The sequence below is a fragment of the Enhydra lutris genome, unplaced genomic scaffold (assembly GCF_002288905.1).
Source record: "Enhydra lutris kenyoni isolate GAN:26980312 unplaced genomic scaffold, ASM228890v2 scaffoldscaffold31, whole genome shotgun sequence".
Lineage (NCBI taxonomy): Eukaryota > Metazoa > Chordata > Mammalia > Carnivora > Mustelidae > Enhydra > Enhydra lutris.
The window spans coordinates 10,107,672-10,122,827 of record NW_019154115.1 but is presented as its reverse complement, the minus strand read 5'-3'; the positions used below and the strand labels follow the sequence as shown (position 1 = coordinate 10,122,827).

At 32.9% G+C, this 15,156-nt stretch overlaps 1 protein-coding gene across 4 annotated transcripts in view; it reads left to right on the top strand.

The window, feature by feature from the left end:
* The window catches only part of LOC111153325 (zinc finger protein 280D), a 130,260-nt gene extending 119,403 nt beyond the window's left edge, over nucleotides 1–10,857 (top strand). For 3 of the 4 annotated variants that reach the window (XM_022512279.1, XM_022512278.1, XM_022512280.1), the window contains 2 exons: nucleotides 5,265–5,320; nucleotides 9,890–10,857. In XM_022512279.1, coding sequence (XP_022367987.1) covers nucleotides 5,265–5,320; nucleotides 9,890–10,511 — 678 coding nt within the window. In that variant the 3' untranslated portion in view covers nucleotides 10,512–10,857. Of the gene's footprint in view, nucleotides 1–5,264; nucleotides 5,321–5,603; nucleotides 5,645–9,889 lie in introns of all 4 variants that reach the window. The other variant, XM_022512282.1, reaches the window with a different exon arrangement.
* Nucleotides 10,858–15,156: the final 4,299 nt, after the last annotated feature.

Below are 15,156 nucleotides of genomic sequence, written 5' to 3'. Positions count from 1 at the left end.
CTCAAACTGGATCAAGAACCTTAATGTAAGTCTGAAAACAGTAACATTTTTAGGAGAAAACAGAAGTTTCATGACATTGGATTTGTCGATGATTTCTTGGTTACCACACCAAAGGCACAAGTAAGAAAATAAAAGACTAATTAGATTCATGAAAATTTTTAAGTTTTGTACATCAGACACACAAAATAAAATAGTAACCCACAAAAGGAAGAAAATATTTGTTAATCATATGTCTGATAAGGAGTTAATATTCAGAATATTTAGAGAACTCCTAAAACTCAAATGGCAAAAAACAATCCAATTAATAAAGTGGGTTAAGGACTTGAACAGACTCTTCTCCGTAGAAGATATATAAATAGCCACTAAAATGAAAAGATATGCAATAGCACTACTTATTAGAGAAATGCAAATAAAAACTACTATAAAATATCACCTCACTGTGAAGTGTGTAAACCTGGTTATTCACAGACCTGTATCCTTGGGGTTAATAATACATTATGTGTTTATTTAAAAAAATTATTAAAAAAAAGAAATATCACCTCATACCTGTTAGGATGCTACTATTTAAAAAAACAAAACAAAAAAAAAAACAAGTGTTGATGAGGATGTAGAAAAATCAGAACTCTTGTGTGCTGTTGATGGGAATGTAAAATGATACAGCCACTGTGGAAAACAGTACAGCAGTTCCTCAAAAGAAAAAATACATATGATCCAGCAATTCCACTTCTGAGTATACCGAAAAGAATTGAAAGCAGAGACTAAAGGAGATATTTGTACGCCCGTTTTCGTAGCAGCATTATTCACGATAGCTGAGACATGGAAGTAAATCAAGTAACCATCTATAGATGAAAGAATAGGCAAAATGTAGTATACACAAACAATGGAATATTATTCAGCTTTGAAAAGAAAGGAAATTCTGCAGTATGCCACAACGTGGATAAGCCTTGAATACATTATGCTAAATGAGTTAAATCAGTTACCAAAAAAACCATACCATATGATTCCCCTTATATGAGGTACTTAGAATAGTCAAAAGCATAATGGAGATAGTGGTGGTTGTCAGGGGCTGAGGGGAAGAGGAGAATGTGGGGTTAAGTTTTACAAGATGAAAAAATTGGGATGGATGATATTGATGGTCACACAGTAATGTGAATGTATCTAATACCACTGAACTGTATGCTTAAAAGTGGTTTTGATGGTAAATTTTATGTGTATTTTGCCACAATAAAAAAGAAACAAAAATGTGTATATAAGAGTATGTGTTTTTCCTTTTACCTCAGGTTCCAGTATGGCTTGACATAGCACTGATTTCAGCATAGTTACATCAAAGTTTTTGAGATCTTATGATTTCTTTCCCTTTACTATATCTTATTTTATTTTTATGGAGTTAAACTGACTCATTTGTTTAGTTTTTATAACACTTAATGCTATTTTTTTTTAAATGTTGTGATTTGTCTAATGTTTGGAAATATTTTTTCCAAATGTTCATACACATCAAAAAATAATTGTTAGAAAGTCTGAATCTCTCCTCTCATATCTCCTTTAGTTTAAACTAGTTGTTCTCTAAGCCTGTTGCATAGTTTGTTGTATCTGGATTTTCCTCTGCTACTATCTTGTGTTGGATATCCTATTTTCTAAACTAGGAGTTCCCTTTTGCTTGGTTTATTTCCTATTTTAATGAAACATGTTCTCTAACAACTCCCTCAGAAGGGGTGCATCTTTTCTTACTCATTGTGTATTTTAAACTATATTTACTTAAAGATAGTTTGGCTGAAGTACATAGAAATAATTTTTCCCGTGCAGTTTTGAAAGTATTTAATAAGTCTGATAGCATTCTTGCTCCAGTTTCTTTGCATTTTGGTTATTTTTTTCTTCTGGCAACCTTAGTGATTATCTCTGTCTCTGGTGTTTTGAAATTTCATGATATGTTCACCAGTCATCCTTTTTCCATTCATTATGATAGCATTTAATAAGCCTTTGTAATTTGGGTATATATGTTTGGGGCAAGTTTTCTTGTATTATTTCTTTGGCAAATTTTTACTTTTCTTTGTTTATTTTCTCTCTCTTTCTCCTCTCCTATTGATGTGGCACTGTATTTCCTGCATTAACTACTCTAGTTGTATGGTATCATTTTTCTTGCCTTCCTACTTTTTGTCTTTTTCATTCAATCTTTAAAAAAAAAATTCTAAACTTAATTTCTTATTTTAATTGTCATATTTAATTTTGAAGAGCTCTTTAATATTTTTATTCTTCCATTTTTCTCTTCATAATTTTTGTAATTGTTTAATGGATATAATAACTTCTTATGCTTCTTTGGGCGTATTAAATGTTTATTATATATTTTTTCTTTTTGTCCCCAGCAGTGTCTCTGATGTCTCCTAGCTCCTTTCTTTATTCCTATCATTTTGATATTTCTGATGTTAAAGGATGTCTTCAGGGGTGCTAGGGTGGCTCAGTCAGTTAAGCATCCGACTCTTAGTTTTAGCTCGGGTCATGATCTTGTGGTCATAAGATCAAGCCCCACATCAGGCTCTGTGCTCAGAATCTGCTCCAGATTCTCTCTCCCTCTCGCTTCAGCTCACATTCTCTCTCTCTCTCACTCTCAAATAAATAAAACCTTTAAAAAAGGTTGTCTAAATAAATAAAGGATGTCTTCAATGGTGTGGTGATCCTTGGCTGCCCATATACTAGAGAGTAAATCACGACCGAGTTCTTTGAATACTTGTTGTTGAATGGGGACAGGGCTTCCTTATATAGTCATAGAGGTTGTGCACTGCAGAACTCCAAAGGGTACTATATATATATACTCTCAAAAAGTATTAGATTTACCATATTAGAAATTTAAAATGTGAGATCTGAAAAATTTGTAACTTAAAAATCAAACTAACAAACCTACTATATAGTTACATAAATAACATATTTTTCTGAGAAATAACTATTTTCCAAAAAACAAAAAACTTAGAACACTGATACCGTTTTGTACTTTTGCGTATCTTTGTAATGTCTAGTTAAGTAGAAGAAAACTGGATTCACATGTTTCTGCGTTCAGTCTGTTGTGATATGTTGTTATTGTGGTCAAAATATATGAAGAATATCCAGCCTTACATGGTACTTCAACAATCTTTTCAAATAATTGTGATTTTTTTGTTTTTGGATACTACATCAAAAATAGACAAGTTGAAGATTTCTTAAAGGTTTTTTGCAATGTAGAATCTCATTCCATATCACTGAACTTTTTAAGCTTTGATACATTCAAATCTGTTGGTCTGTCTGGATCTTTTATTCATGCATGATTTTATAACATCATCAATTAGTCATTTGGAAAATACTGGTTCGCTGAGTTACATAGATCTTGCAAGTGTTGACATCTTTATGTATCATACCAAGTCATTGATATTAGCATAAATCTAATTAATGGTGAATACAAGTTTTCCTAAAATTTACCATGTGTTTGAATTTTATTACTGACAAAAAGCACTGTCGGTTGTTTTCTTTGATGTGATAGGCTTGCTTTGTCAATTTTCAAGAAAATATCTCCTAAATAAGTAAGTCTAAATATTCATAGTTTGACATTCAACCTTTAAAATAAAAACAATGTTCTGTGAAATAATTATGCCAAAGTTCAGCTTGCAACTCAATCATAGACAATTGCAGGGCTTTATGCATACTTCCTTTTTTATCACACAGAAAATTCAAAAGACATGAACTTAAAGACTGATATTTAATAAAGTGAATTTTACTGTTGGTGTTTGCCAGTGAATACAGTGATTACTAGTATAGTTTGGTTTGATGCCACTGCCTTGATTCATGTTAAGATGCCAGCATGCCAGCATATTTACCCACTACTGGTTTTGTACCAAGAGTTTTAATTTCACCGCCTCCTAAAGGTGTTTTGGAGGCCCAAGGTATCTGTGAGATACACTTGGAGAACTGCTGCCATGGATTATAATGTGATGGTTAGTTAATCCTCCTGAATTAGTGCTCTATACAATCTGCACAGTCTGTGTGGGAATTGTTTAGACTTCACCATAAGAAAATCAGATGCTGAGCTGACTCTTTGGTGAGGAAGATACTTTCAAAGTCATTATGGGAAACCTTGTCTTCCTTGAGACTGATAATTTTCTCCAAAGAAGAGTGTTCTAGATTCCAGCTGTTGGTGGTGAAGAGTGATTCCTCTAGTTGCTGGCATTCTGGGAGCCAGGCAGAGGAAGAATTGTGGGGACCTTTATTCAGTTTATGGACTTTGACTAAATTTTTCTGTTTTCTCCCAGTGCCTCATGGCTTCCCTTTGCCGTTCCTGGTGTTCACAAGTCTAAATTGTCTCTAGTTTAGAAAGTTAACTTTTAGCTTCTGTGGTAGAGGAAAGAATAGGTATCTGTTGTGTGCATGAGGGAAAGAGCATTGGATTTCTCAGCAGTCCTTGGGTTTCATTTTTTTATGTACTGGTTCAGATTGCTTCAGTTCTCTGGGCAAATTTTCTTCTCGTTGCACTCCCCTGCTCAGATATTTAGTTGTAACTTCCTCCATGTTGCAAAGTCAACTTCTCAGCCACATTCCATCTAAAAATTTGTTGACATCTCATTGTCAGTTAGTATGCTTTAGTGTTTTCATGGTCTTTATGAATGAAAATGTTTTATGTCTTTGCCTCATTTTACCAGGGTTTTAGAAGAGTAAAAAAAAAAAATGTATGGAATTAATACGCCATTATCAATTTCACAGTCCTCAGTCAATCACTGTACTAGTTAAGAGCTAGACCTAGATTTGGATCTTCACCATTTATTTTGGTTATTGCCTGGGGTTTTCTACTTAACCTACATAGTTGTATTTCCTACTATAGAAATGGAATTGAGAATGTCTAATATGAAGATTAAATGAGATAGTAAAGCTCTTAACATAATACCTCATGCATCATATGTGCTTAATGATTGGTAATTGTTATGAACAGTTAAGCTGGCCTCTGGCTCACTGAAGTTTTACTATGAAAAGCAGGTGTTATAACTGGATAACTGTTTCATGACCTTGATTCAGAGACTTCTAGTATACTGAAATTCTTATTGATTTTTTAAAGAGTTTTAAAAATTCTGTTTTTAATTTTGAGAATTATTATATAGTACATACTTTAGATTAATAAATGTTTTTTCTATTTCGTTGCTATATTAGGTGCACACTTAAATTCCCTTAATCCAGAAAGTTTAGGATACTTAGAGTAGTTTAATTTAAGTTTAACCATGAATATAAAAGAAACATATTCTTAATCATTTCAGGAAATTGCAAGACCTAATATGGCTGAAGGAGAAACAGAAACATCAAATTCTGAAAGGTAAATATAAGGAAAAACTGAATGTCTTGAAATTAAACTACATAAAAAGCTGATATTTGAGCTGTATTATTTTAGTTGACATTTTGTTTGTTATTTTAGTTTAATTTAAAAATTTTTGAAATTTTAATACAACATAAACATACTGTAGATCCTTAATTTTGAAATCTTTTAAACATCCTTTAAACATCTTATAGTTGTAAAATTTTTAACTAGTTAATCTTTTTACTAGTAAATAAAATGTTAACAGATTTTAATTGCCCCTATTAAATGAAAATAATTACAGGATCCTACAAGTTACAAAATGAGGACAATTTTTGCAAAGAGGTAATCTTAAAATCTTTTTTTGCTAAAGTATTTTTAGAAGCATCATAAAGCTACTTCTGTGGTGGGACCTTAACAGAAAAGTTTCAAACTTCAGGGATTGGCTTTAAAAAATTTAATGCTCTGATCAACACTAAAGACCACAAGACATTTTTTCTTCTTTCAATATTTTATTTAAATTCAGATTAGTTAACAAGTAACATAGTTAAAGTTTCAGGGGTAGAATTTAGAAATTCATCACTAGCATATGTCATCCAGTGCTATTCATAACAAGTGCTCTCCTTAATGCCATCACCTATTTCTACCTCCCTCCATCAACCCTCAGTTTTTTCCCTGTAGTTAAGAGTCTCTTATGGTTTGTCTCCCTCTCTGTTTTTATCTTATTTTAGAAGCTTTCTTAGTCTTGTCCATTTTTGCCATTCTAACTGGGTTAAGGTGGTATCTCAGTGTGGTTTTGATTTGAATTTCCTTGATGGCTAATGATGATGAACATTTTTTCATGTGTCTGTTAGCCATTTGTTTGTCTTCTTTGGAGAGATGTCTTCTCATGTCTTCTGCCCATTTTTTGACTTGATTATTTGTTTTTTGGGTGTTGAGTTTGAGAAGTTTAATAGATCTTGGATATCAGCCCTTTGTAGTGTCGTTTGCAAATACCTTCTCCCATTCTGTAGGTTGCCTCTTTGTTTTCTTGACTGTTTCCTTTGCTGTGCAGAAGCTTTTGATCTTGATGAAGTCCCAAAAGTTTATTTTCACTTTTGTTTCCCTTGCTTTTGGAGATGTGTCTTGAATGAAGTTGCTGTGGCTGATGTCAAAGAGGTTACTGCCTAAGTTCTCCTCTAGGATTTTGATGGATTCCTGTCTCACATTGAGGTCATTCATCCATTTTATCTTTGTGTACATGTAAGAGAATGGTCCAGTTTCATTCTTCTGTATATAACTGTCCAATTTTCCCAGCCCCATTTATTGAAGAAACTTTTTCCCCATTGGATATCTTTTCCTGCTTTGTCAAAGATTAGTTGACCATAGAATTGAGGATTCCTCTCTGGGCTGTCTATTCTGTTCCGTTGGTCTGTGTGTCTGTTTTTGTACCATGCTGTCTTGTTGATCACAGCTTTGTGATATAGCTTGTAGTCTGGCAGCATGATGCCCCCAGTTTTGTTTTTCTTTTTCAACATTTCCTTGGTGATTCAGGGTCTTTTCTGGTTCCATACAAATTTTAGAATTGTTTGTTCCAGCATTTTGAAAAATGCCATTGGTATTTTGATTGGAATGACGTTGAAAGTATAGATTGCTCTGGATAGGATAGACATTTTAACAATGCCTATTCTTCTGATCCATGAGCATGGAATGTTTTTCCATCTTTTTGTGTCTTCTTCAGTTTCTCTCCTGAGTGTTTGTAGTTCCTAGAGTATAGATTCTTTACCTCTTTGTTTAGGTTTATTCCAAGGTATCTTATGGATAAAGAAGATGTGGTCCATATACACAATGGAATATTATTCAGCCATCAGAAAGGATGAATACCCAAGTTTTGCATCAACATGGATGGGACTGGAGGAGATTATGCTAAGTGAAATAAGTCAAACAGAGAAAATCAATTATATGGTTTCACTTATTTGTGGAACATAAGGAATAGCATGGAGGACAGTAGGAAAAGGAAGGGAAAAATGAAGGGGGAAAAATCAGAGTGGGAGATGAACTATGAGAGACTTTGGACTCTGAGAAAGAAACTGAGGGTTTTAGAAGGGACAGAGGGGGATGGGTGAGCCTGGTGATGGATATTAAGGAGGGCACGGATTGCATGGAGCACTGGGTGTTATACACAAACAATGAATCATGGAGCACTACATCAAAAACTAATGATGTACCATATGGTGACTAACATAACATATAAATAAAAAAAGAATGAATATTTTTTTAAAAAGCTTTCTTAGCAAAAGAGAATCTAACATTCTAATTAGAACTTAATTCCAATAAAGATAATTTTACTTTGTTTTTTAAATTAATCTCCACATGTCTGCCTTTATGTGGTGTATCTTATATATAGCTATACATCGTCAGGGGTAGGGTGCTTATTAACTGAATGAGATTGATTAATCTATTGCCCCTGAAATGAAAATTATGGAATAAGGCCTTATGAAGTTGTCTCTTTTTCTAGTAAAGTAAAAGACTTTACTAGAAAAATGATCTAGTCCTTTCTTCACCTAGAATTTGGGGACGGGACAGTGGTTAACAAAAATTCAATGAAGGCGTTAGGAAAAGCAGACTAATCACTTCTCTATAATTTAATATTTTCTGTAAATTGTAGCTAGTACAGTAAGATCTGAATAAAAATAATAATTATATAAATTTAAATGAGGAAAATATTGTAATTCTTTGTAGATGGTATAATTGACCTATAAGATCCAAGAAAATCAGCTAAGAATAAAGTTAATGAGAATATTAATTAAGATAGCTTGGTATAAAAATCTGAATGTTGCAGTATGCCAATAACATGTGATTACAAAATATAATGGACAAAGGAGTTAATTCACAATAACAAAAATGAGAAATGTACAGGATCTAAATGAAGAAAAAGGAAAACTTACTGTGACAGAAAATAACTAATTATTAACTAATGCATGATAGGCCATTTTCCCAAATTAATTTATAGGTTTAGTAATGAATATTTAGTTAAAAAATCCTAATGGGATTTGGTGTGGAAACCAGTGGTGTTTAAGGGAAGTTTCATATTTTTCTATTTACTACCATAATTTATTAAATCATTGCTCTCTTGTTAGATATTTGTTTTTTTCTCTCTTCATTGAGAGAGCAAGCAAGAGAACTGTCGCAAGCCAGGGAGAGTGGCAGGCAGAGGGAGAGACAGATTCCTGTCTGAGCAGGGAGCCAGACCTGGGGCATGATCCCAGGACCTTGGGATCATGACCTGAGCCCAAGGCAAACACTTAATCAACTGAGCCACTCAGGCACCCCTCTGTATTTGCTATTTAAACATTGTTTTTATGAGCATTCTTGTACAAATGTCTTTTACATGTTTACACTGTTAAACTTAGGGGAAAAAGTAGTGGATAGTAGATGATTTGCTATATTAAATAATAAGATATATTGTTAATCTGTAATTGGTAAGACTAGGTGGTATTCGCCCAAGAACAGTCCAAAGACAGACCAGAACAAAATAAATAGCAGATTTATTTAACTTATATAAATGTAAGTTAGTAAGTAATAAATGACCATTTGATAATGTTGCTTTGATATTTTGTCCGTTCATTTAGAAAAAGTACAAATGCCAGGTGGGTTAATAGAAGAAATAAGATATCTGTAATCATTAAATTTATTTTGGGTAAAATATGTATTGTAACATCTAGATAAGGAGCTGGAGATTCTCTTTAAAGTCTTCTGTTTCTAATGTTTTATGATGCACTATATACTTTCTGTTAACATGCTAGGACAGTAGGGAACACAGACACACTCATATACACAAAAATATTTATGTATACACATTTATGGATGCATATTGTATATTTAGATATATTTTTTCAGGCATGTGTTTATATTTTTTTAAGTAAAACTTAAAAATTAGAGAAATTTTTTATGAATACAGATTTGATCTTGCATAGGGAAAGACATTTTAAGATGATATATAAATCATTCAAAAAATGGTTTTTTCTCATGGGGCGCCTGTGTGGCTCAGTGGGTTGAAGCCTCTGCCTTCGGCTCACGTCATGATCCCGGGGTCCTGGGATCGAGCCCTGCATCAGGCTCTCTGCACAACGGGGAGCCTGCTTATTCCTCTCTCTCTGCCTGCCTCTCTGCCTGCTTGTGATCTCTGTCTGTCAAATAAATAAATAAAATCTTTTAAAAAAAATGTCTTTTTCTCAAATATATTCACTTCTTATTTAAAGTATTCATATAAATTAATAAAAATGCTTAAATTTCAACTAAAGATAAGCAATGGTGTGAATAGATAAAAGTAATGATTACCAGGACTAAAACCAGTTTCGATAGATTCCCCAGGTCTCCTTTTAACATGTGGCTCTGGAGTTTCTCACTCTCTTGCCTAAGAAAATGGCCACTCCTAAATCCTAAATTCTAACATGGCAAGGACTTGGGACCTGCATTATTCTTTTCCTTTTTGGCAAATGTACCTAGACCTTTTTTTTTTTTTTTTTTTAAGAGCATATCTTTATTTTGATAGTGTTCAGATACATTGTGTTCTGAAAAAATACATAATAAATGGCTTTATTTTTTCAGTAAACAAGATAAAGCTTCAGAGGAAGAAAAAAATGGATGTGATACAAATTCATTTGAAGGCTCATTAGCAACAAAAAGTGAAGAAAGCAAAACAGTTTCAAATAAGGAAAATGATACCTGTCTTGGAGACCAAAAGACTGGGTTAAAGAATATCTTCAGTCATGATTCAAATATTGATGCAGATAAAGTAGAAAAGGAAAAACAAATAGAGCACATTTGTCAGAAAACAGAGTTGAAGATTTGTCAAAGTTCAGGAAACATAAATTCATGTGATCAGATTGAAGATTCCAACTCCAGTGAAACTAGGTTTTCTTTGAAGAATATTAAGGATTTGCGGTTAACATCTGGTGATGTTAGCATTGACCAGTTTTTGAGAAAAAGAGATGAACCTGAATCTGTTAGTTCTGATGTTAGTGAGCAAGGCAGTATTCATTTAGAACCTTTGACTCCATCAGAGGTACTTGAGTATGAAGCCACAGAGATTCTTCAGAAAGGTAGTGGTGATCCTTCAGCCAAGACTGATGAAGTAGAGTCTGATCAAACTGACAATGTTCCTGGAGAAAATAGCCCTAGCACGACAGAGACAACAGTAGAACTGGCAGATGAAAAAGAAAGAAGTTGAAATTTATTAGTCATTCTAAGTTTAGTGTACCAACGGTAAGAACATTTGGAACAGTGCTATCAGGTGAGCTCAGTGGTGCTGTTTTGGAGTTCAGAAAGAGAAAAATGTGAAGGAAGTCATTTGTATACACTTTACCTGTATGTTCAACCCAGATTCTTAAATCAATTCACTGATAATAGTATGATTTCTATGGATTTCCAGGAAGCCTTTAACACATAACAGGATTTTACTGAAAGTTACATTTGCGATGGAAAATTCTCATTTAACAGTTTGTGAGAAGAACTTTGTGGCCAGTATGAATTGATTATTAGAATATTAATTATAATAATAAAGCTTTTGAAACTTACATCAGTCCTAAGCTAAAAGTTCTTATTACCTATGTATCCTTTTCAGTTAACTTAAAGGAAGAGATTTGGGAACCACATACGTTTTGGGAATAATTGATTAAAAATAATGGCTGATAGGCATTGTTAATGAAGGCTTCATTTTAAGTATGACGCTGGCAAATGGAGCATGCTTAGAGTGCTAAATTAATTGATCTAATGAGAATTTGGATGAACATAAAATCAATGTTGGATTTAATATAACATTCCAGACTGTCAGAAGCATGTAAACAGACTATTTGAATCTGTGTACCTCCATACAAGTGTTAGCCTGCCAGGCTGTAAGCTTACCTTAAACTTTCAGTGAAAGTGAAATTATTAAGATATAAATTTATATTTGTGCTTTTTGTCAATGTGTAAGCTGTGCAGAAATCCTTGATGTGCTAGTTGTATAAAATAGAAACCCGTTGTTCAAATTCCTGTAGCTGTTATGCTTTTAATATTGTTTTAATGATCTTTAGAAATAGACCCATAAAATGGTCTGGAAGCCAAACCAAAGTATGGTATAATGTAGATATTGTAAAGCAGTAAACTGAAAACATGTCCTGGCTCATGCCATGTTTAAGTGACTTTTTCTTTAATTGTAATTTAAATAGAAACTTCAAATGGGACCTAAAGCAGTGATGTAAAAACTTGGTTTGGGATATTTAGCCTAATTTATCCGTATTCTATTTTATCCATAAAATGGCTGCTAAATTGTTTTTTTTCAGTTTTTTTTATCATCTAGAAAATAATAGATATAGAAATAAATAATATGAATAACAGTAGTTTGCTTTAAAGTACTAAAAAAATTTTATTTAAAATGCTACATTTTTACTTCTTAAAATGTGCTTTGAATTCTTAAATTTTGTTTCACTGAATGTTAAGTGTTTTAAACGGCTATTAAAATTCTGCTGTATATAGTAGTTTTTGAGTAAATATTTGCAATAAAAATCTGTCCCTGAATAATTTTATTTTTCAGAAAACTGCTTGAGTCGGATTACCTTTGGCGCCTTTAGAAATTGTATACTTGTTCAAGGAAATTTCATGTTAAATTTAGCGGTAGGATTTCATTCTGTATTCTTTAATTGATGCATGATTTATTTTAAATTAGGACTTAAGTACAGGGGATAATACTGTTAATGTTTGCAGAGAATAGATTTACTTTAAAAATTCTTTTACTTCAAGAGAAATATAATTTACTATTATAGTTTTCTATCTGTTCAGCAAATTAAAGAAGCTAAATAAGCAAAATATATTATTGACTTAGTTTCTTGAAAAGTTGTTCTTGGAGGGCCAAATATTTTTATCTTTCCTGCTACCAAGAAAAGATAGGGAGAGAGGGATGTTAGCTGTTACATTTCATCTTGTTGAAACATAAATCTATAGCAGACAAGATTTTTGGAGTAATTTAAAACTTAGGAAGAGCAAAGAATAGAAGGAATTCTTATGTAAAGGCCATTTTCTGGATCCTGTTTAATTAGTTACCAAACCTATCACCTAACGCTACAAAACTCTAGATCACTGTGCCAAGATAAGTCTCGAAGTGACACTGTTATCCCTTTGAGCTTTGGGTAGTTCCTTCTGCTGTGGCTCTATGTACTTTTAGAGTAGTGGTATTCAAAATAGCTAATCAATGAGCTGTTTTTACCTATCCACTATGAGAAAAGGAACCTGTACAAGACTGTACGTCCTTCATTGAGAAAGTCTGGCAATGAAAACAAAAGTGTAGTTGAAATAACCATTGTTTATGTTCTCACACCATCTCATCTCATTTCCATTCAGGAACAAACAGTTCCGGTGTGCAAATCAAACCTTTGAGTAGCAGTGCTTTAGTTCAGTGGTCAGCAAACTTCTGTGTAGGGCCAGATAATAAATAATTGTGGGCCACAATTATTCAACTCTTCCTTGTAGTTTGAAAGCAGCCGTAGATGCAATGTGAATGATAGTCTGCTTGTGTTCCAATAAAACTTTATTTACAAAACAAGAATGTTTGGCCAATGGATTGTGGTTTGCCTGTGCCTGCTTTGGTGTGCTTAGACTACCAAGAGCCAATGATGCACTCTAGTGACTGCCTCAGAACTACCTACTAAGTAAGGTGCCTTAGTGTATTATAGTTCCCTGTTACCTAACAATAAAATCAGGGTTGATTCTAAGTGCAGTTCAATGACACTATGAAGCATTATATTCATTTTGTGGGGTATACTTTTAATTTACACTGAAACTCTGAATGCCATCTCTATTTGTGTTATTTCTTCCCCTTTGCTTCCTTCCAGTGTTTTAGGGAGGAAATTGGATTTTTTTTCATCCCATAACAATTTTTAAGAACTATCTAAACATTTTAAAAAGGAACTGACAAGATACAAGTCACCTTGTTTTAGCTAAAGTAAAAAAGATAAGGAAACCAAATATCTAAGCAATTATTTGCTTAAGGTTACAAAGCTAAGATTTAAATGAAATTTGATCTGATTCTGAAATTAGTGTTTCTCCCATATCTATAGTTATATTGAATGTCTGTTTTTAAAATAAATTACCTTTTTGCAAATAACCCTCCCATTGATGGTACTAATTGTAGTTTTATTTACTCATACAGTGATTATATGCATTTGGAATGGAGGACTTATTAACCTAAAGAAAAGGACCTAATGATCTCTTTTATTAATAGGATTTAAGGAATTTTACCTCAGGAGGAAAGAGTTATTAATATATTATTAATATAGTAAATGAATATATTATTAATAGGAAAGATAGCAAGTAATTTAAAGATATACTTTGTATAATAATTATAGAAGTTTTAACATCATCAAATATTTATAGATTTCTGTAATGTCATTTTTTTAGTTCATGGTTGACATGATCGTTTTTTGTTCCATCGAAATTATTATTCCAAAACCACTCACTTGTGCTGACTTCAATGAAGGAGGACTTCTGTTGTGTGTAGACACTAAAGAAGGATTGCAAATATTTCCTTTTTACTAGATTACTTTCACACTAAGATTTGTTCTTTCAGCTAAGACATGAATCATTAGACTTATATATTTCTAAGTATTAAAAGAAACAGTTATTTTTAAAGTATTTTTTTAAATGAGATATGAAATGAGATTATTTTAAAAATGAGAGACCTGCAGGTCCATGTAGACAAAATGAATAGTCAAGTAGATTTTTAAAGTTATGGCAATGTTTAATTTTCAGCTCAAAAGCTATAAATAAAAAGATACTTGTCTAGAATCATCTTGTAAAGAATTAAGTACATCTGTAGTAACAAATGTAACATCATAGAGGGATAAGGTATCCTGAGAAATTACTTTTACAGATAAGTAAAGGTAACTTTTGATTGCTTTTTAAAAGTATTATTAAATCACTTTTATTATTTAAAATAATATACTAAAAATAAGTCAGTCTTCTTTGATGACATACTGTGTGATGAATGATGACACACTTCATCATTATGAAGATTATTGAACTAAGCTATAAATGAAGCCATAGCTGCAATGTTAATGGCCTGAATAATTGCAGGTCACAGAAGTTACCTTGGATTTTGGTTTCCAGAAAATACCCCAAGTACATCTGGGGCCATTTGGCTTTTCTGAAAATAGAACAGAAAAGTTGACTGCATTACTCACCCAATCCAACCACTTTTTAAAAATGAATCTCCCCCACCCCAGATATTAAAGTAAAACTTGCCACTTGTGGAGAACTTGGGAGAATTAAAACTAATAGTTTTAAATTTTTTAAATATTTCCAGTCCTCACCCACTGCCTTAAAAACATGACATTAATTGTTCTGTTCAGGGGCTAGCAAACTCTGACCCATAGTTGGTCACTTGCTTTTATAAATAAAATTGTATTAGAATACAACCATATCATTTGTTTACATATTGTCTGTTGTAGCTTTTGCACTGAAACTGCACAGTTGTACAGAACAGAAACCATATAGCTCCTAAGCCTAAAGCTTAAACCTGGCACTTTAAGAAAAAGTTTGCCAGCACCTGCCCTATAGTTTTGTATAGATTTATTTTTGCTATTATAAACATGACAGAGAAGCTCTTAGTTCATAAATTTTGTTGTTATTACCTGTACTAGAATTCTAAGTGCAATATTAGATTGAAGAGTATTCGGTTTATACATTGAAAAATACTAATACTTGGGACGCCTGGGTGGCTCAGTTGGTTAAGCAGCTGCCTTCGGCTCAGGTCATGATCCCAGCGTCCTGGGATCGAGTCCCACATCGGGCTCCTTGCTCATCAGGGAGCCTGCTTCTCCCTCTGCCTCTGCCTGCCATTC